The sequence below is a fragment of the Pelophylax lessonae genome, assembly GCF_965119305.1.
Source record: "Pelophylax lessonae genome assembly, chromosome: 7".
NCBI lineage: Eukaryota > Metazoa > Chordata > Amphibia > Anura > Ranidae > Pelophylax > Pelophylax lessonae.
The window spans coordinates 210,873,669-210,897,243 of NC_138774.1; the positions used below are offsets into that span (position 1 = coordinate 210,873,669).

Genomic DNA, 23,575 nt, shown 5'->3' on the forward strand with positions numbered 1-23,575 from the left:
CAACAGGTATTGTTTTGATTGGTCAAAGGACAAGTTGCACTCATCTCAAAGTCGGATCAAAATCAGATCAAGTTCATTAATCCTCCATCCCAGCCCTCAAGGATACATTTCTGCCTCATATGTACATGCCTGCCATGATTTAGAAAAGGGCCTCTGAAGAAGCATTCATGAACAACGAAGTTCAACGATCTCGTCATCTCTGTTGTGAATACTATTAGGCCTTTTGTATGTATTGGCTGATTAACTTTTCTTCTGGAAGATATGTAATAATAATAATAATATACGTCTTATAACTGTTTCAATATGTTTCAATATGTTTTTATACATATGCAATAAATTGAATTTTAATAGATTTTTTTTCTTTTGTGAATTAATGCTCACATTGCACAACCCACACCCTTCAACATCCCTTCTTTTATTAGGTAGGGTTGGCTCCTGGCTGGCCTGGCTGGCTTGGGGCCAATCCCTACTTATGTTTTAGTAGTGGTCTCTGTTCTCGGGATGCGGGTGTGGTATAGTGCAATCATACTTAACACCCAATTATATATTCCCTCTGAGCAGCCTACGTAAAGTTTAAAGTAATACTTTGAATATATTATAATTTGTTGCAAAATCAATGTAGATCATCCATCAACAGAGAAGAAAGAAGATCTATCACCCAAATATAGAAACAATTATACCTTCATGCTTCATGAGTTTATGTTGCCTAATGGTAACACAACAAATTAAAGGAAAAAAGTCTGAGTGGGAAGTAATTTGGACAGGAATAGGGAATCTATATGAACCTAGGAAGATTTGATATACACTGCAGCACTCTGATTAGATGGGAGTAGAAAGCCATGAATGGACTGTACAGAGACCTGACCACTACCCAGGTCATCCCCCTGTGGCTGCTCAGATCCAACAGTTAATCAGAGATTCGTATGATGTTCTATACTAGTGGCATTACTGATGCCCAGTGATGGGAATAACGGAGTTAGAAGTAAACTGTGTTACTACCAGCGTTACTTTTTACAGTAACTAGTAATCAAACGGATTACTTTTTCCCCGGTAGTAACGCTGTTCCCGTTACTGTCAATAAAAATGCGGCGTTACCCGCTGGATGTGTGGAAGCTTCGGCAACTTACATAACGTCCCTGTGCTGTACTCTATGTACCACGCTGAGCCAATCACGGCAAGCGGTGTATTCTATTAATGCATACAAAGCCTGCTCGGATTGGCAAAGGTTTTATAAGCCCGCCTCTTTGACTCAGCCAATCCGAGCAGAATTTGTATACATTAAAAGAATACACCGCTTGCCGGGATTGGCTTGCCGGATTCCCCGCACATTGGATACATCACTCAGTCTTACTCCCGTGGGATCTCTCCTCCAATGTGGCTACCGACCATGTCCGGGAACTTCCTTCTAGCGCCCATCCCAGAGACCGCCGACTACTTCACAGTCTGGGATGATGGCAGTGATGGGGGCCGGGAGTGTGGGCAAGACCAGTGAGTACCTACCAAGATCACCCATCACTGTGTAACCAGCTTGAAGCTGAAGTCTTCATGATTTAGTGGGGGGTAGTGGAATGCAGAGAGGGTTTATTGCCCTTTTACTATGTGAGTGTGGAGTAGCTCCCCTATAGGATTTAAAGGGATGTGGGGTTATGGAGTAGAGAGCAAGATGTGGGAGTTGGAATGGAGTACCTTTCCCTTCTAGGGTATCCATCTTAAGGCTGAGGTCCTCATGATTTAGGGAAGTGTAGTGGAATCTTGAGGGGGTTTAAAGCCCTTTTACCCTGTGTACCCCTTTGTGGGTGTGGAGTAGCTCCCCTAAAGGATCTAAAGTGATGGGAGGTGAGTGGAGGGCAAGATATATTAGTTGGACTGGCATGGGTTTCCACTCTGGGCACAGCAACATTAAAATAGTGTAGATTATTGTACAATGTTTTATAATAATAATTGCTTCTATTTAGTGTCCATTTAGGCATCCAAGTTTTTTGTCATATTTGATTATTATTTTAAGGTAACGCAATAGTTACTTTCCCTGGTAATTAGTTACCTTTTAACTGATGTAACTCAGTTACTAACTCAGTTACTTTTTGTGAGAAGTAACCAGTAACTATAACTAATTACTTTTTTTTAAGTTACATGTCCAACACTACTGATGCCACATTTAAATCTAGTTTAGTGCACAAACAGAGAGCCTGGGCAAAAGAATTTGTTACTCTATGTTGGAAGCTATCCTACAAGTACGAAAAATGAAAACTGTCCTATAAGAACCAGTTTATCTCTGATCCTGAGTTCTGTTCTCGTGCTCACAATTTTATGATTATAAATGATCACCTTGTAAAACAACCCAATCAGTTTCAAATATAAACAAAAGGCAAAACATTTTTGTATGGTTTAGTGGGGAATTGGCGCAAGAAGAGGTCTAAAAAAAGTCTGGTCCTGGGGACCTGGGGGAGGGGGGAAGGGGGAAGGGAAACACCAGGGGTAGGGGGACCCCCAAACAGTTCAGGGGGTAGCTGTCCACTGTAGCGGCTGCCGGCGGAAGAGACAGAAGAGATCTCTGGGGGAGACAAGAGGGAAGACAGCGCAGCGCCTTCTAAGTGCAGCAAGACATTTATTGAAGTATGTGCAGCAGTATCACACTCACATTTAGTCGGTGAATAAGATGCAGTTAGTCACGTAATGTTGATCATCAGGAGCATCACTGGAGCGGGTCCTGGTGGTGGAGGCAGTGGATCCTGGTGAGAGCGGCAGGGGGGTTTCCTCCGTTTTATCCAGGTGATGCTCTGATAACGCGTCGCCGAGCGTCCCGCATCACCGCCAGGAGTGACGTCGGGATCCCAGGACCCACGAGTGCCAGCGTTCCACCAGCTGACGGGGAGCCCGCGGACACCACTGAGGCCGTCCCTGTACACACGGAGGAAACCCCTCTGCCGCTCTCACCGGGATCCACTGCCTCCACCACCAGGACCCGCTCCAGTGATGCTCCTGATGATCAACATTACTTGACTAACTGCATCTTATTCACCGACTAAATGTGAGTGTGATACTGCTGCACATACTTAAATAAATGTCTTGCTGCACTTAGAAGGCGCTGCGCTGTCTTCCCGCTTGAAAACATTTTTGTATAGATATAAAAAAACATTATAAATACCTTTTTTCCCTTTTTTATGAAATGATCACATTCCCTCGGTTCTCAGCTGCATAAGAGCTGGGGGAGGAGAAGCAGCAACACACTAAGCTTCCCAGTGGTAGGCTGTGCAGCAGGGGCATATCAGGACAAGTCTGATCATTGGGGGAGGGTACACTGAGTTCCCAGCATAGCTAGAGATCTGACCACAGTGTGCTCTCCTGCATAGTGTGATCAGTTTTTAGAAGGAAAGCAAGGGGATTAGCAGGAACACCAGGGATTTCACATAAAGGATGCAATACAAAGAGAACAGGATACATTCTCATACAAGTACATGGAACAGCAGGCACGTATCAGGAATATGAAGTGTTGGGTTAACCAACGCATAAACTCTCCTCATTTGATACCATTTTTGATTGTTTTTTTTTCCTTGTTTACATGAATAGTATTTATATTAGTGCACATAATTAAACCTGTAAATCCCCATGAGCTCCTTCAGTTCATGAAGTCCATCAGAAGAAAAAGGCACAAACAAATCCTACAGCTCCTCTGCGATTAGTGGTGACCTGGCTGGTGCAAATGAGAAAAGATCAGGTAGGATGCAGGAATGTGTTAGAATACAGTAAGAGTATATTTAACAGAATATCACTCCATATACAATAGTGCGGGCTGGGATCTGCGTAGAGTACAGCCTTTTTATTCAATGGACTGCCCTATCAGCAAAAATGTGAGAGAAGCATCTCAAACCCTTTTTATGATACACGCCAAATGGAATTGAATGGCGCTATGGCACCATATGGTTTTGTGCGTGCGAAAATGCGGGCATTTTGCCAATGCATGGGGGTGCAAATAAGAATGAATGGCACCCCTCCCGTCTACAAAACAGCAGCACATTTATCTCATCTGACGGGAATGCACACAATGTGTTCCCGAGACAAGATCATGTGAACCTAGCCTATAGATCACTATCATAGCATTAAGGTAAGCATCCATACGTATCAATAGTTCAGAGAAGCAAGATGCCCCAGATTTTGAAAATCACCAATGGGCTATTGTGCTACAAAGCTGGCACTAGTGTGGACCCACTCTCTGACCTGACGTGTAGCATCATCTGCCTCTGTCAAACTTCAAAGGAAAAGAGGTTTCCTGTGCATTGTGAAAATGAGTAGATATGGTTTTATATCCCTTTGAAAACTACTTATTTTCTATCTAAATCCTGCACACTACCTATTCTTATCTCACTTTTCCCTGGTTACAACCTGGCTTAGGTTTTGATTCAGTTTCTTTACCATCTCTGCATTATCCTTTTGCTCGATTCAGTCCAATTGCTTGCCACTTGTCCTGACCCCTGGCCTAAGCTTTAAGTTTAATAACTTCAAATCGAAGGTATTCAAAAGTATGCTTTCATTTATTAAGAGACATTAAAAGTTACCGTTAACAGACCAAGCTGCCAAGCAAAAGTAGCAATTGGAGGGTTGGGCCAAACCATTTAACCCTGACAGGGGTTCTTACAATAGTCAGCTTTTATTCATATAGTTAAAATCCATATGCCAAAATGAAAAAAAAAAAAAAAATATTTTCACTGCCTAAAAAATGCTAGCTGGGGGGGTGCTTGGCCGGAAGCGGACCGTGGCGGACGTCTAGGAGAAGAGCTCCGCCAGCTTCTCTAATAAATCCCCTGCCATCCTATCCCTATTCCCTCTTTGGAGGGTTATCTTTACCACATATTAGCCACCCTACCTTCTGGGGACCTGGTCGGCCGTGAATCGCCAGGAAAAGAACCGCCGATCACGGACATTCGGACGAGGCCTAATCGAGCGAAAAGCCGCGGCCTTTCCTACGGCGGTACATGGCCTCATCCGGGAACCTGATTTCCACCATCTTACTATCCAGATATCAGAGAATATGACCGCTTAGGGACCGTGCACCGCCACCCTGCTCTCCCACAAGCATATTCCAGACCAAAAGAGCACCCTCCTCATGGGGAAATCGGACCGAGCAACCTCCGCAAGCCATTCCCGCTCAACCAGGGACCTGGACACACAAAAGGAGAAGCAAATCGCAGACATTTTCAAGACGCACCAGAAGGAGGCCCCGACCTCACTACAAGCCTCAGGTAACAAAATGACTGCCCCCATCTGCATGCTGAGTCAGACTGATTCTTTCCACTCCTCATCCACTGCCATGCATCCATCCACTGCCATCCACCCACCCACCGCCACCCATCCACCCAGGACACTTTGTTTAGATGACCTGGGAGCACTAGCGGACGATATCAAATCCTCCTTTAATGCCGCCATAGCAGATCTCCGCAGGGACATGCAGAACATCACCAATAGATTGGATGAGGTGGAGGATCTTACTGACCGCCATGAGTCTGAGATAGATGAGGTGCAAAAAGCTCTTAACTCCCACTCAGTCTAGCTAAGAGAAATAAAAGATAAAAATATAAATAACTGCGCTGAGCACTAAAAAGTATAAGCAGCAGCTGTAGTGGGAAACACTATAAATACAAATAACAAACAAAAAGCTGCGCTATAACTGATAATAGCTGTATTTTAATGATTCATAAAAATGATTCTTAAAAATGTCCAAACATATGGCACAGCCTGTGCCTAAAAATTCAAATAGGATAGTCCAAAATACAGAAGATTCACAGGTGCTTGTTTGGACATTTTTAAGAATTATTTTTATGAATCATTGTTTATCTGTTATCTGTCATAGTGATACAGATATTATCAGTTATAGCGCAGCTTTTTGTTTGTTATCAGCTAAGAGAAATGAATAGGTACTTAGAGGACTTGGAAAATAGGGGCAGGAGGCATAACATTAGAATAAGGGGCCTCCCCGAATCCATCGAAACCCCCAATCCCACAAGGTCAGTCCTATTCATCTTTAACGATATACTAGAAAAACCACACGACTCGGAAATTGAAATGGAGAGGCTGCACAGGGCCCTTAGACCCAGAGGCAGAGAAGGAGACCCACCCAGGGACATAATCGGATGTGTAGTAGATTTTCAATTAAAAGAAGAAATCCTGAAAGCCAGGCTGCGAGGCAGGATCACCTTCCAGGGAGCTAAAATTAAACTATTTCAAGATCTGTCGCAGATCACCCTGCAAAAAAGAAAACCCCTGCGCCCCCCTCCTTGATATTCTGAGAGACAGAGACATACCCTATAAATGGAAGTTCCCCTTTTGCCTGTCAGCAGGTGCCAGGGGGCGCACAGCACAATTACGTTACCCAGAAGATATCCCAGCATTTTGTGATGCGCTCCACATCCCTCATGTTCCTATACCGGATTGGAGCTCACTTTCTTCCCAGCAGAGGCCCCATCGTAAAGAAGCCATGGATATTCCCCTTCAGGACTCTCCTAGACTCTCCAGACGCAGAAGAAGTTCCCCTCATCAATCGCCTCCCCCAGCCAACCACAGATCTCCTGGGAGAAGCAGCGTTCCTCCATCTCCAGCACATAGGAGACTCAGAACAGAATAACTTTCTTAGTTAAACACTTCTCTCAGAAATGTTTGTGTGAGGCTTTGATAGGGCAGGTGTCACAGGATGACTCCAGCTACCCTTTAACTCCACTACTCCTATACCATTACATTTAAAAAAGCTTACTATATATCCCTGTTAACCACCCCACAAGCTATAAGTATAACTAGTATGATCGTACCCACAATATTAACTATTATGCCCACTAGAAAAACCACCTAATGCCTTCTGCTAACACTGATTATTCCCCAGCTTCTGATGAGAAATAAAACTACCAGCCGATATACTTGGTCTACACAGGTTTACTGAGTCTCTAACAGACACCCTGCTCAAAATTGTGATTTTATAATTTTGCAAACAGCCCTTACCTAGACAATGTTTTCTATATATCATTCATGTTCTCTTTTTCTGTGTTATATATGGCATGTATAGTGCTGTCATCTAGAAACAATACTAGAATTTATCCACTAGATGGCGATGTCGATTCGTAAATTGTCAACCCTACTACATCCTTGATTGTCTCACACTGTTCTGAATGGGCTGCATGAAGGTATGTCTCTGCACTCTCACTTATACACACCTGTTCTGCAGTTCGCGGTTCTCACACTGCGGCTCTGGAGAACGGTACTGACACATCTAATATTATTGTTCCTCTAGTTTACAATTTATATTATGGTCTCACTGGTCTAACTCCTTTATACTTAAGTTCACAAATACATATCCCCACGTTTTCATTTCATTGTACGGCTTTGTCCCTTTACAATTCAGTTTGTGATCCCTTAAACTCGATTCACTTATCCCCATTGTAACTTAAGCGTAGTGATTTATTCAACCCTGGACTTCAGGTTACATTTTTTCTTCCGCAACAGTCACGGGAGTTGCAGGGTGTGCACTGCTTGGATCTCTTCTAGATTCTATTGTTATTAAATTTCCAGTGTCACCCTCCAAATCCTTCCACGCACCTACCTAGTTCAAGTTCTTCTTGAACTACAATAACTGTCCTTTACAAGTGTAACGCTCCTGCGTTTTATGTATGGTGTGGATTTCCAGCTGCAGAAATATTCCACTTCAGTAGTCATGTAAGAGAAACGCTGAGACACCATTCCCAACTCTCAATGACTCATCATGTGTGGAGGATCTCAATTCAGCAAGTAAATACACACACTCAATAAGATGTTTCCTAGAGTGACTTATGTATATAGTATCACAGTGATGATAGGCTGAAGAGACAGGTTGGGTAGAGATGGTAGATGACAGACACTTGAAAGGAAATGTTCTTGAAAGTAAAATAGTAACAGATGGGATGCAGATAGGTTTAGCAATTATGTATGGTAGCAGATGACAGAGTAGCAGGTGGACATACAAGAGAGATCAACCCAGTGCAGGAACAGGTGATAGTAGGTTCAAGAGCTAGCAATCTTAGATAATGCAGATGTAGTAATAGTCCTTAGTATGCAGAGCTAGATAGTGTAAGCTTTAGTATAAAGGTTATAGAGGGTTCCCCTGTGGGGTACTTATCACTAATAGCAATGTAGCAGAGGAGAGGTTCAGCAAGAGCGGATGATCCGGTAGCGGGATACAGGGATCAGCGCAGCGTGGTTCCGACAGCGAGGTATGCTTGCAAGCATGAGAGCTTCAAGACAGGTTACCATCAAGGCACAAAGGAGTTTGAACGAACACATGTGAGTGAGAGCCGGCGATCTAAATAGCCATCCAGTCCGGCGCTCAGTGATGACAGCATCGGTCTTAAAGGTGTATGCGCACCTTACCAAAAGAGAATGGTGGGGCACATACACTTATGAAAGAGTAATTAGGGTACCCAAAGGTACCAGAACATTACACGCATGCACAGTAGGGACCCGCCCGTGAAGCCGCAAGGCTTCACTGCCCGGTTCCCTGACCAGCAATGTAAGCACTGGCACGATGTAAGCATTGGCTGCGGTGCCGACATCGCTGGACTCCAGGACAGGTAAGTGTCCTAATATTAAAAGTCAGCAGCTACAGTATGCGTAGCTGCTGACTTTTAATTTTTGGAGGGAGAGGCTGGAACACCGCTTTAATGCAGCAACCACATCTAAGGATTGGCAACCTGTAATATATTTAATTTCTGTTTTGGATTTACATATACTTTAGGAGACTGTAGGATGAATCTGCCCAAGCTTTGTTGTGTAGTTTAGAATATGACTGAGATAAAGTCATATACAACGCTAAAAGAACTACTTAAAATTATGTAAAAAAAAAAAAAAAGGTTGCTAGCAGGAATAACATGTTGGCCCCCAAAGGGAGCCTGCACACAATGCAGCGGCTCTCATTACCTTTTGCTTGGAAAGGAAATCCCTTCCCAAAAGTCTGGTTGTTCTGAACAAGAAAGTTCCAATACATCTGGTTCCTCCTACCTCACACACATTTTTAATGGCCTATATACAGTCCATCTTAGTAATGGACCAATAGGAAGTGGGCATGGCTCATAGTAGAAGGGAATATGAATTGCCTCAGGTATGTGAAAGGAACTATAATAGCAAAAATAGTGACTGGAGTAGACTTTATGTCTACATTAATTTACCTGAACATTTTCCCTATGGATCATTCCAGCTCTATTGTCCACAATTTACCTCTCATAGAAATGTATAAGCCCTGATGAAAGAGAACCTTTCAAACTCCCAAAACTTGTTGGATGTTTCACTGTATTCATTTTCTGGGCTATACTTCATTCGTTTCTATACAGTGTTTGATATTTAAGTCATTTTATGATACTTCTCCTCCAAAGAGCTTCCTAAAGGGAATTCTTGTATACCAGATGAAACATCAAGACTCCTATCAATGCATCCAGTGGACAAGAATGTAGTGGAAAGAAAAATTCTGATTTCTCATCCACAGCCTGTCATGTCGCTGTAACCAGGTGGTTTGAATAAATATAAAGATATGACCAGTTTAACCTCAGCAGCATGATAGTTATTCCCAATCAGGTCTCCAGTTCCTACATTCCAGAGGCATTGTCCACTGACATTTTAATTTTATAAATATCATGCTGACCACTGATGGATCCTGTAAAATAGCAGATATTAATTTATTAATGTAAAGCCTTGTTTGCAAAGGAAGAGGTGAACAGTGTTTTGGAGGAAAGGCGCCGAAATAAACTGGTTTGTGTTTAGGGCGACACTGAATAAACTGCTGATGACAAAACCTACCAAGAGATGCATTCTATTGAGTGAAAAGCCATCCTAATGGGGTCTGAGCTAAAAAAAACAAAAAAAAAAATAGAGATCCTACAGCAGCTGTGTGGAGAAAATAAACTCATCGCTAGTGAAAATAAAGCACACCCATCCCTTCAGAGTGCTCCAACTCCGCAGCTATGCTCAGCAGAATAAATGTGTCCACATGTGCAACAAAGAAAACAGGAGGTTTATTCAAGTAGAAACATTGACGCGTTTCACGTGCCAAGAGCCAATTTTTATTTATGCATTTTGTAAACATGCATGCTACTGCAAAAAGCAGCAACGCACATTGCGTGCATTTCAAATAGCACCCCAACGCAGAGCAGCCACTCAAAGAAACACATCATGGTGCGCTGCATTAAACTTTTTGTGGTACATCCCATTTTTAGGGCATTGGCAGTCCATTATTTTCAATGGGCTGCCCTACTGCAATGTGCATTAACACACTGCTCAAATTTAAATAGGCCCTCACACATAAGGCTGATACTGTTTTCAAGCTCTGTGGTTAAAGGTGACAGCCAACCATTCAATGACTAGATACCAATCAAGTAAATGCATAATGGCTATCCAGCACAGGGCAATACATACATACATACAACACATTGAACATTAAAGCAAAAACTTTTTTTCATAGGGAGGGTTAAAACCCCTGTAAGGTTTATTATTGCCATGTCCCATTGGGGAGATTTCCCTTCACTTCCTGTCCCATAGCCAAAACAGGAAGTCAGAGGAAATCCCTGCTAATTAAAGGAACCTCTTGGGGACCCCCACTAGTCACCAGAACTAGTGTCCCCATTGGAAGATTTCCCCTCTATTACTTTTCGGGGGACAACTCAAAATTTGGGATTTTCTTTTACTTTCACTTTCATTGATCATGATAAACAGGACACATAGAGAGGGGGAATCTCCAGAACGGGGACATAGACAGCAATATTAACTGTCAGGTTATCTTATCCCTCCAATAATACAAAAAGTGGTCACCACCTCCACCTATAACTGGTCTTAATGGTAAGGAGCACTGGAAGGGCGGACGCAGGTCAAGAAAAACGAAGAGATTTCTAGTCACAACTTACCAACCAGCCAGCGACCAACCAAATTGACCTGTCTAACATTATGCGTTAAAAACAGGGGTTTAGTTGCACACATTTGCAAATACATGAGTAAGCTGCAGGCCCCGGCAAGGCACCCTGTAATCTGCAGTCCCTAACTCTACAATTTAAATAGTCTCCACAATGAGAGCACATCCATTCTAATGGGCTAGATGGAGGACAGGTAACTAGAGGGAGCCCACCCCTCCTTAAAGGCACAGGGTCACACTGAACACTCTTCTTATCCCTCCCCCTTTATGCAAACCTAAGACAAAAAAATGTCTTTAGTTAAACCTTAAAATAAAAAAAAAACCAGAGCATTATAGTGTAATGTATGTATCAATAAATAAATATGGTGTGTCAGGCATCACAAGTTGTCAATAGAAAAATAATGCGCTCTACAAAAACCTATGCATTAGAATTCATGAATAAAAAATACATACAATAATAAATCAACAATATACTAGTTGTAAAATACACAAAACCACCAAAGTGATATGTGAATAAATGCTATGAACAAAATGTTTCTAACAAGAGAGTCTCTCAAATAAATAATATGGTGATGTCTTCAGATCTTGAAGTGATGAACAAACACCACAATAAATACTATGATTGACGTCTTCAAACCATTGAAGTGGTAAGCAAACCACATGACACAAATCCAAAAGAAGAAAAGTGGCCACTTACCGAAATACACTTCAAATAAAGTGACCAGAAAATCCTCACTACAGTGATGACTTGACTTAACAGGTGTCACCCAGTGGTAGAGATTGCTTCTTGGAGCTCCAGTCCCAGCTGACGCCTTGTGAGGGGAAACGCGTCGGGGGGAGCAGCCGCGCCGTCACATCACGCGGTCTGTACTGCAGGCGGCCGCGCTTTTCTTCAGAGGAACCATTTATGTGTGTTCAAGATCCATTGCCATGTAAGTGTTTGTCTTTTCCTAAATAAACCTATATCAAGAATAATACACTATTGGCGGTTTATTTTCTATTTGGGTAGCCATAATCTGGCATGCACACCTATTGGTACTTGTGAGATCCATACCACCATGAATGGGATAGGTCTATATTGTCCATACATTGGAGCCAAGCCTGTGTGTCATCTGTATTTGGGGATCTTTACACCAGACCAACGGTTGAAAACGTACCCTCCTTAAAATCTGGTAAGAAGCAATCTCTACCACTGGGTGACACCTGGTAAGTCAAGCCATCACTGTAGTGAGGATTTTCTGGTCACTTTATTTGAAGTGTATTTCGGTAAGTGGCCACTTTTCTTCTTTTGGATTTGTGTTACGTCACGTGGTGTTTGCTTATCACTTCAATGGTTTGAAGACGTCAATCATAGTATTCATCGTGGTGTTTGTTCATCACTTCAAGATCTGAAGACATCACCATATTATTTATTTGAGAAACTCTCTTGTTAGAAACATTTTGTTCATAACATTTATTCACATATCACTTTGGTGGTTTTGTGTATTTTAAAACTAGTATATTGTTGATTTATTATTGTATGTATTTTTTATTCATGCATTCTAATGCATAGATTTTTGTAGAGAGCACTATTTTTCTATTCATATATTCAATTTCAATTTCTAGTGCTGCCACAATCTCTATATTTTTGGTGAGCACACCCTTTTGATTTTTTTATTTATTAGGCATCACAAGTTACCAGAAAACACTGACCAACCATAAACACAACTTTTCTAAGATCACTATTGGTACACAAAGTTACTTTTAGAAGAGACTCCTGATTATACACATACTACAAAGGATGTATCACCATCTAGTGTCCTAATAGGAGTATTACAGCACAAACCAAACTGTCAAGTCCTTCTTTGTCTACAATACACATTTTAATAATGAAACATAGGCAAAATATGCATGCATTGATACACTATATATACATATATGTTTATATAGACACTCCCAAGAAATACTATATAAATACAAGAGAAGTTAGAACTTCTAATAAAATAATTATTCATAAAAATAGGATGTATCCCATTCCCTATTTATTCAGCATGACATGGTGTATATAATTGAAATGTCAAAAACACCAAACCCTTTTGCAAAGTTTTTTGATGATGTCTTCTTCCCTTCAGCCTAAATAAATTTGTTCCCTAAAAGCTTAAAGTAGAATTCCAGGATAAAAATAACTAATCCTAAAAATGCCCTTCTAACACCTACGCTGACTAAACTCTGTAAGAAAGATCTGTATACTTACCTGTTTTAAGCAGGGCCGTCTTTATTATTGATTGGGCCCTGGACAAAAATGTTCTTTCCCCCCCCCCCCCTCCATTCTTGGGATATACATAGAAATAGCAGGTAGACTCAAAATCAGTTTACTGCAGCAGATCATGCAGTGATTACAGTTGGTTGCCAGAGGTTACAGTCTATACTTACCACTCACAGACTGGTTGCTAGAGGTTACAATACATAATTTCTGCTTTCCGATTGGTTGCTAAAGGTTACTGCACATTATTGCTGCTCACTGATTGGTTGTTAGAGATCACAGCAGATCACTACTGTTCACTGATTATTGATTGCTACAGGTTACTGCACAATATTACCACTGACTGAGCAGTGAAACAATCCCAAATAATTGCGCAAGTAAAGCAGCACATTAATACACATACTACAGGAGAGCCTCAGAGACTGCAAACATACTACAGAAGATGGTTAGAGACTGCAGACATACTACAGGAGATAGTCAGGGACTGCAGAGATGGTACAAGCGATGGTCAGAGACTGCAGATATAGTACAAGAGACTGTCAGAGACTGCGGACATACTGCAGGAGACAGTCAGAGACTGCGGACATACTACAGGACACGGTCAGAGACTGCGGACATACTACAGGAGACGGTCAGAGACTGCGGACATACTACAGGAGACGGTCAGAGACTGCGGACATACTACAGGAGATGGTCAGAGACTGCGGACATACTACAGGAGAAGGTCAGAGACTGCGAACTTAGTACAGGAGACGGTCAGAGACTGTGGACATACTACAGGAGACGGTCAGAGACTGCAGACATACTACAGGAGACGGTCAGAGACTGCGGACATACTACAGGAGACGGTCAGAGACTGCGGACATACTACAGGAGACGGTCAGAGACTGCGGACATACTACAGGAGACGGTCAGAGACTGCGGACATGGTACAGGAGATGGTCAGAGACTGTGGAGATGGTACAGGAGTGTAACGCTCCTGCGTTTTATGTATAATGTGGATTTACAGCTGCAGAAATATTCCACTTCAGTAGTCATGTAGAGAAACGCTGAGACACCAATCCCAACTCCCAAGACTCATCATGTGTGGATAGTCTCAATTCAGCAAGTAGATACACACACTCAATAAGATGTTCCTAGAGTGACTTATGTATATAGTAATATAGTGATGATAGGCTGAAGGGACAGGTTGGGTAGAGATGGTAGATGACAGACACTTGAAAGGAATGTTCTTGAAAGTAAGATAGTAGCAGATGGGATGCAGATAGGTTAGCAATCATGTATGGTAGCAGATGATAGAGTAGCAGGTGAACATACAGAATAGACCAACCCAGTGCAAGAGCAGATGGTAATAGGCTCAAGAGCTAGCAATCTTAATTAATGCAGATGTAGTAATAGTCCTTAGTAAGCAGAGCTAGATAGTGTAAGCTTTAGTATGAGGGTTATAGAGGTTTCCCCTGTGGGGTACTTATCACTAGTAGCAATGTAGTAGAGGAGAGGTTCGGCAAGAGCGGATGATCCGGTAGCGGGATACAGGGATCAGCAGCGTGGTTCTGATAGCGAGGTATGCTTGCAAGCATGAGAGCTTCAAGGCAGATTATGCGGCGTTGAACGAACATGTGAGTGAGACCGCCGGAGGTTGAAATAGCCGCTCCAGTGGCGCTCAGTGATGACAGCATCGGTCTTAAAGGTGTATGCGCACCTTACCAAAAGAGAATGGTGGGGCGCATACACTTAGGAAAAGTGGAATTAGGGTACCAAAGGTACCAGAACATTACAGTACCCCCCCCTTAAGGCCGGCTCCTGAAGGCCTCTGGAGCTGGTTTGTCTGGGTACTTCGCATGAAAGTTGCGGATTAATCTAGGGGCATGTATGTCAGAGGTGTTTAGCCAGGTGTCGTCTTGGGGCCCATAGTTCTTCCATCGAACTAAGTATTGAAGTTTTCTTCTGTGGATACGAGAATCCAGAATCTCTTTTATCCCATATTCTTCTCCACCTTCGACTTGTACAGGAGGAGGAAGTGGGATAGTAGGCCTTATTCCTTGGTCAGGAACATGGGGCTTCAGTAGCGACACATGGAAAATGGGATGTATTTTGAGGTCTATTGGCAATGTAAGCTGTACTGCAGCTTTTCCAATAAGTTTCTTGATTGGGAAAGGTCCCAAGAAGAGAGGTCCAAGCTTTTTGCTAGGGATTTTCAGTCTTAAATTTTTTGTTGAGAGCCAAACGAGGTCCCCAATAGCATACTGAGGAGAAGGTCTTCTGCGAAGATCATAGTACTTCTTTTGTTGACTATGAGTGTGTGCAATGGTAGTATTAAGCAAACCCAGAGAGTCCTTTATTTGGGTAAGATAGTCTGAGGCTACTGGGTTATTTGAAGGAAGGATGCGTGGTGGAAGAATAGAGGGATGAAACCCATAGTTCAAGTAGAATGGACTCTGCTTGGTCGTACTGTGGGTTGCGTTGTTGTAGGCAAATTCTGCCAGAGGGAGAAGATCCACCCAATCATCCTGTTGGTAAGAAGTGTAATAACGTAAATATTGCTCGATGCATTGGTTGACCCTTTCAGTCTGTCCGTTGGTCTGCGGATGGTAAGGAGAAGTGAGCTTCCGCTCAATTCGTAGTATGTGACATAGTTCTTGCCAGAACTTGGAAATAAATTGTGATCCACGGTCAGACAGAAGAGTTTTTGGGATACCATGTAACTTAAAGACATGTTTCATCAGGAGTTCTGCCGTTTGGACGAAGGTAGTCTGCGAATAGCAATGAAATGTGCCATCTTTGTCAGATGGTCCACTGACACCAAGATGGTATTAAATCCTTTGGAAGGAGGTAGTTCTACTATAAAGTCTAAGGACACAACTTCCCATGGAGTTTGGGGTATTGGTAGACTGCATAGTAGACCGGATGGTCTCGTAGTGTCAATTTTGGACCTGGCACAGACATTGCATGAAGAGACAAATTTTTGTATAGATGTTTTCATGTCAGGCCACCAGAATTGTCTGGTAATCAGATTAAGAGTCTTTGTCATACCCATATGTCCTGCCATAGGCACATCATGCGATAATTCCAAGATCTTGGTGCGCAGGGTAGGTGGTATGTAAAGTTTGTCGTTGTAGTAGAGGAAGCCTTCTGCATCGGTATTTAGTTGTGGTGGGGGTGAATCCAAACTTATACCATGCAAAACCTCTTCCTTCAAGGAACGGACAACTCCAATAATACGCTTGTGAGGTATTATAGGAACGGAAGGGATTTCGAAGTAGTTTTCTTCAGTTAGTCGTGATAGTGCATCCGCCTTTTTGTTTGTTATCTGCAGGTGTGTAGGTCACTAGGAAGTTAAACCTTAGAAAGAATAGTGACCATCGTACCTGTCGGTGAGAGAGAGTTTTGTTAGTCTGAAGATATTGAAGATTTTTATGGTCCGTGTATATAAGTATTGGTAATCGGGTGCCTTCGAGTAGATGTCGGAAATTCTCCAGAGCCAATTTTATAGCAAGCAGTTCTTTTTCACCCACGGGGTAATTTACCTCTGGACTGCTTAAGGATTTAGAAAAGAAGGCGACTGGATGAAGTGGTGAAGTGTGAGTTGGTCGTTGGGAGAGTATTGCTCCTACTGCCATGTTTGACGCATCTACTTCCAGAATGTATTGGAGGGATGGGTCTGGACGGCGTAGTATGGGAGCAGAAGTAAACCTTGTCTTTAACAGGTGAAAAGCTTTATTTGCTTCATCTGACCATTTGAATGGTCTCTTAATGCTAGTGAGCTGTGTGAGGGGTCTCACAATGGCAGAGAAGTTTCTGATGAACTTCCTGTAGAAATTAGAAAATCCAAGGAATCGCTGTAGCGCCTTGCGGGTGGTTGGTGTAGGCCAATCCTGAATGCAGGATATCTTACTCATGTCCATCTTGATTCCTGTTTTGGATATGATGTAGCCTAGAAACAGTACCTCTTCTTTATGAAACAAGCATTTTTTCAGTTTCACATATATGTTGTGTGCAAGCAATCTCGATAATACTAGTCTTACATGTCTTATGTGTTCAGACAAGGATCGTGAATATATAAGTATATCGTCCAGATATACCACAACACAGACATCTAGTAAGTCTCTGAAAATATTGTTTATAAATCGTTGAAAGGCTGCAGGGGCGTTGCATAGCCCGAATGGCATTACAAGATATTCGAACAATCCGTATCTGGTTCTGAATGCAGTCTTCCACTCGTGTCCATCACGGATTCGAATGAGATTGTATGCCCCTTTCAGGTCCAATTTTGAAAAATAGGTAGCTCCACGCACCTGCTCAATGAGCTCAGGGATAAGCGGTAGAGGATAGCGATCTTTTATTGTAATAGCATTCAATTGCCTATAGTCGATAATAGGCCTGAGACTTGAGTCCTTATTGCGGACAAAAAAGAGTCCTGCTGCTGTGGAAGAAGTGGAAGGTCTAATAAAACCTTTTTTCAAATTCTCATCCAAATATTCTTTGAGATGGGAAAGTTCATCCTGCGAAAGAGGATAAACATGACCGAACGGCAATTTGCTATTTGGGAGTAGATCAATACTACAATCATAGTCTCGATGGGGAGGTAGTGCTTGAGCATTTTTCTCAAGAAAAACCTCAGAGAGATCCTGATAACATAGTGGTGCAATCTCATCTGTCACCACAGACAGGATCTTCCCGGAAGACGGGAGGTTACACGTACCCTCGCAATAGCAAGAGAGGAAGGCCAGGGTCCGTTCCTTCCAATCTATGGTTGGTTGATGTGTGTGTAACCAGGGAAGTCCCAAAACAATGGGAAAGTGGGGTGAAGGTATTAGATCGAAGGTAGTGGTCTCCATATGAGACCCGTTAGTAGTGACTAGGAGAGCCTGTGTCTGATCAGTGATCGGACCAGAGGATAAAGGAACACCGTTAATAAGACTCACTGAGACAGGTTTAGGTTTAGAAATAATAGGGACTTTATTTAAAGCAGCAAAACGTATGTCAATATAATTTCCACAAGATCCTGTGTCAATCATGGCCTTAGTAGTAATCCTGTTCTGGTCCCACTGTAATGTTAAGCAAACAAAAAGGTAAGGGTTAGTAATTGAAGTTGTCAATCCCCCTAGGAGGACATGTGAACACTCACCCTTCTTTTTGTAGACTAGGGGACAGACGTTTATCTTGTGATCCGGGGATGCACAGTACAAGCAGAGATTACCAGATCGTCTTCTGGCTCTTTCCATAGTTGATAGAGGTGGGCGTATGGTTCCTACCTCCATAGGAGTGGGGTCATCGGCCGAAATCCGAGAAGAACTGGATAATGGCATTCCCATTTTTTCAGCCTTTCTTTCTCGTAGTCTTCTATCTATGGTGATACTGAGTTGTATCAATGCATACAGGGTTTTTGACAGATCCGCTCGGGCGAGCTCGTCTTTAACGGCTTCTGATAGGCCAAGCCTAAATTGAGTTTTCAGAGATGCATCATTCCATTCTGAATCAAGGGTCCATCTCTTGAATTCTGCGATAAAGTCTTCCACAGGTCTCCTGCCTTGTTTCAAGGACCTTAATTGAAGATCGGCAGTACTCTGCCTATTGGGATCATCATATAGGCTAGTAAGTTCTGCTAGAAATAAGGCATAGGAGTAGTGTTGAGCGAACACGGACTGTATTATTCGTGTTCGTACCGAATAATTGGATTTTTGTTACCCGAACACGAACACGGACACTTTACTGTATATTCGGGTAAAAATCCGTGTTCGGTCGTTTTATTTCCGGGTTTTGCATGCTTTGGCGCTCTTTTCATGGCGGGCTTTCAACAGCCAATCAACAATCGTTTAACTGGTGTGCCTTAAGCCATCCCAGCCATGCCTGCAAATGTCTCAGTAGCTGTGATTGGCTGTCTGAAGCATGTGACCAAGTCTTTATAAGTTCGAGGCAGCCCCAGCGGCGTCATTATGCTGCTTAGATCAGGGACAGAGCACACATCAACGTGCTGGCTGCTGATTAGGGAAAGATAGGCAGGAAAAAAACATTTGTGTCCGGATAGAATTGAGGGACAGGTCGGAGTGTTTAGGCAGGGCGAGTTGTAGGCATTTTAGGGATAGAGTCTGCTGAATTATAGGGTCAGTGTGTTCTACAAACTACAATCGATATTGCTGTGTGGGGTGGGGTCTGCACTTAGTTCTCCTGATCTACGATCTCTTCTCAATCCTGTTAGGGACAGAGTCTGCTGAATTTTAGGGAAAGTGTGTTCTACAAACTACAATCGATATTGCTGTGTGGGGTGGGGTCTGCACTTAGTTCTCCTGATCTACGATCTCTTCTCAATCCTGTTAGGGACAGAGTCTGCTGAATTTTAGGGAAAGTGTGTTCTACAAACTACAATCGATATTGCTGTGTGGTGTGGGATAGGAGATAGGCAGGTGTCAGTGATCCACATCCATTTTTCTGTGTGTGGGCTGCAGTGAACACAATCTTTTTGGGGTGCAGTGAACACAATCCTTTTGGAGTGCAGTGAACAAAATCTTTGGGGGGTACAGTGAACACAATCTTTGTGGGGTGCAGTGAACAAAACCTTTGTGGGGGTACAGTGAACACAATCTTTGTGGGGTGCAGTGAAGACAATCCTTGTGGGGTGCAGTGAAGACAATCCTTGTGGGGTGCAGTGAACAAAAACTTTGGGGGGTACAGTGAACACAATCTTTGTGGGGTGCAGAGAAGACAATCCTTGTGGGGTGCAGTGAACAAAATCTTTGGGGGGGTACAGTGAACACAATCTTTGTGGGGCGCAGTGAACAAAACCTTTGTGGGGTGCAGTGAACACAATCTTTGTGGGGTGCCGTGAAGACAATCCTTGTGGGGTGCAGTGAAGACAATCCTTGTGGGGTGCAGTGAACAAAATCTTTGGGGGGTACAGTGAACACAATCTTTGTGGGGTGCAGTGAACAAAACCTTTGTGGGGTACAGTGAACACAATCTTTGTGGGGTGCAGTGAAGACAATCCTTTTGGAGTGCAGTGAACACAATCTTTGTGGGGTGCAGTGAACAAAACCTTTGTGGGGTGCAGTGAACACAATCTTTGTGGGGTGCAGTGAAGACAATCCTTGTGGGGTGCAGTGAACAAAATCTTTGGGGGGTACAGTGAACACAATCTTTGTGGGGTGCAGAGAAGACAATCCTTGTGGGGCGCAGTGAACAAAATCTTTGGGGGGTACAGTGAACACAATCTTTGTGGGGTGCAGTGAACACAATCTTTGTGGGGTGCAGTGAAGACAATCCTTGTGGGGTGCAGTGAAGACAATCCTTGTGGGGTGCAGTGAACAAAATCTTTGGGGGGTACAGTGAACACAATCTTTGTGGGGTGCAGTGAACAAAACCTTTGTGGGGTACAGTGAACACAATCTTTGTGGGGTGCAGTGAAGACAATCCTTTTGGAGTGCAGTGAACACAATCTTTGTGGGGTACAGTGAACACAATCTTTGTGGGGTGCAGTGAACAAAACCTTTGTGGGGTGCAGTGAACAAAACCTTTGTGGGGTACAGTGAACACAATCTTTGTGGGGTGCAGTGAACAAAACCTTTGTGGGGTGCAGTGAACACAATCTTTGTGGGGTGAAGTGAAGACAATCCTTGTGGGGTGCAGTGAACAAAATCTTTGGGGGGTGCAGTGAACACAATCTTTGTGGGGTGCAGTGAACACAATCTTTGTGGGGTGCAGTGAACAAAACCTTTGTGGGGTACAGTGAACACAATCTTTGTGGGGTGCAGTGAAGACAATCCTTTTGGAGTGCAGTGAACAAAATCTTTGTGGGGTACAGTGAACACAATCTTTGTGGGGTGCAGTGAACAAAATCTTTGTGGGGTACAGTGAACACAATCTTTGTGGGGTGCAGTGAAGACAATCCTTGTGGGGTGCAGTGAAGACAATCCTTGTGGGGTGCAGTGAACAAAATCTTTGGGGGGTACAGTGAACACAATCTTTGTGGGGTGCAGTGAACAAAACCTTTGTGGGGTACAGTGAAAACAATCTTTGTGGGGTGCAGTGAAGACAATCCTTTTGGAGTGCAGTGAACACAATCTTTGTGGGGTACAGTGAACACAATCTTTGTGGGGTGCAGTGAACAAAACCTTTGTGGGGTACAGTGAACACAATCTTTGTGGGGTGCAGTGAACACAATCTTTGTGGGGTGCAGTGAACAAAACCTTTGTGGGGTGCAGTGAACACAACCTTTGTGGGGTACAGTGAACACAATCTTTGTGGGGTGCAGTGAACAAAACCTTTGTGGGGTACAGTGAACGAAATCTTTGTGGGGTACAGTGAACACAATCTTTGTGGGGTGCAGTGAACAAAACCTTTGTGGGGTACAGTGAACACAATCTTTGTGGGGTGCAGTGAACAAAACCTTTGTGGGGTACAGTGAACACAATCTTTGTGGGGTGCAGTGAAGACAATCCTTTTGGAGTGCAGTGAACAAAATCTTTGTGGGGTACAGTGAACACAATCTTTGTGGGGTGCAGTGAACAAAATCTTTGTGGGGTACAGTGAACACAATCTCTGTGGGGTGCAGTGAAGACAATCTTTGTGGGGTGCAGTGAAGACAATCCTTGTGGGGTGCAGTGAACAAAATCTTTGGGGGGTACAGTGAACACAATCTTTGTGGGGTGCAGTGAACACAATCTTTGTGGGGTGCAGTGAAGACAATCCTTGTGGGGTGCAGTGAAGACAATCCTTGTGGGGTGCAGTGAAGACAATCTTTGGGGGTTACAGTGAACACAATCTTTGTGGGGTGCAGTGAACAAAACCTTTGTGGGGTACAGTGAACACAATCTTTGTGGGGTGCAGTGAAGACAATCCTTTTGGAGTGCAGTGAACACAATCTTTGTGGGGTACAGTGAACACAATCTTTGTGGGGTGCAGTGAACAAAACCTTTGTGGGGTGCAGTGAACAAAACCTTTGTGGGGTACAGTGAACACAATCTTTGTGGGGTGCAGTGAACAAAACCTTTGTGGGGTGCAGTGAACACAATCTTTGTGGGGTGAAGTGAAGACAATCCTTGTGGGGTGCAGTGAACAAAATCTTTGGGGGGTGCAGTGAACACAATCTTTGTGGGGTGCAGTGAACACAATCTTTGTGGGGTGCAATGAACAAAACCTTTGTGGGGTACAGTGAACACAATCTTTGTGGGGTGCAGTGAAGACAATCCTTTTGGAGTGCAGTGAACAAAATCTTTGTGGGGTACAGTGAACACAATCTTTGTGGGGTGCAGTGAACAAAATCTTTGTGGGGTACAGTGAACACAATCTTTGTGGGGTGCAGTGAAGACAATCCTTGTGGGGTGCAGTGAAGACAATCCTTGTGGGGTGCAGTGAACAAAATCTTTGGGGGGTACAGTGAACACAATCTTTGTGGGGTGCAGTGAACAAAACCTTTGTGGGGTACAGTGAAAACAATCTTTGTGGGGTGCAGTGAAGACAATCCTTTTGGAGTGCAGTGAACACAATCTTTGTGGGGTACAGTGAACACAATCTTTGTGGGGTGCAGTGAACAAAACCTTTGTGGGGTACAGTGAACACAATCTTTGTGGGGTGCAGTGAACACAATCTTTGTGGGGTGCAGTGAACAAAACCTTTGTGGGGTGCAGTGAACACAACCTTTGTGGGGTACAGTGAACACAATCTTTGTGGGGTGCAGTGAACAAAACCTTTGTGGGGTACAGTGAACGCAATCTTTGTGGGGTACAGTGAACACAATCTTTGTGGGGTGCAGTGAACAAAACCTTTGTGGGGTACAGTGAACACAATCTTTGTGGGGTGCAGTGAACAAAACCTTTGTGGGGTACAGTGAACACAATCTTTGTGGGGTGCAGTGAAGACAATCCTTTTGGAGTGCAGTGAACAAAATCTTTGTGGGGTACAGTGAACACAATCTTTGTGGGGTGCAGTGAACAAAATCTTTGTGGGGTACAGTGAACACAATCTTTGTGGGGTGCAGTGAAGACAATCTTTGTGGGGTGCAGTGAAGACAATCCTTGTGGGGTGCAGTGAACAAAATCTTTGGGGGGTACAGTGAACACAATCTTTGTGGGGTGCAGTGAACAAAACCTTTGTGGGGTACAGTGAACACAATCTTTGTGGGGTGCAGTGAACAAAACCTTTGTGGGGTACAGTGAACACAATCTTTGTGGGGTGCAGTGAAGACAATCCTTTTGGAGTGCAGTGAACACAATCTTTGTGGGGTACAGTGAACACAATCTTTGTGGGGTGCAGTGAACAAAACCTTTGTGGGGTGCAGTGAACACAATCTTTGTGGGGTGCAGTGAACACAATCTTTGTGGGGTGCAGTGAACAAAACCTTTGTGGGGTGCAGTGAACACAATCTTTGTGGGGTGCAGTGAACACAATCTTTGTGGGGTGCAGTGAAGACAATCCTTGTGGGGTGCAGT

The 23,575-nt window shown here is 43.4% G+C and overlaps 1 protein-coding gene across 1 annotated transcript in view; it reads right to left on the bottom strand.

Annotated features, from left to right (window-relative positions):
- Positions 1–12,253: 12,253 nt before the first annotated feature.
- LOC309560586 (zinc finger protein with KRAB and SCAN domains 4-like) overlaps positions 12,254–23,575 on the bottom strand; it is a gene marked incomplete at both ends in the record, with an annotated part of 50,778 nt that continues 39,456 nt past the window's right edge. The window contains one exon of the mRNA XM_082264215.1: positions 12,254–12,297. Coding sequence (XP_082120341.1) covers positions 12,254–12,297 — 44 coding nt within the window. The remainder of the gene's footprint in view (positions 12,298–23,575) is intronic.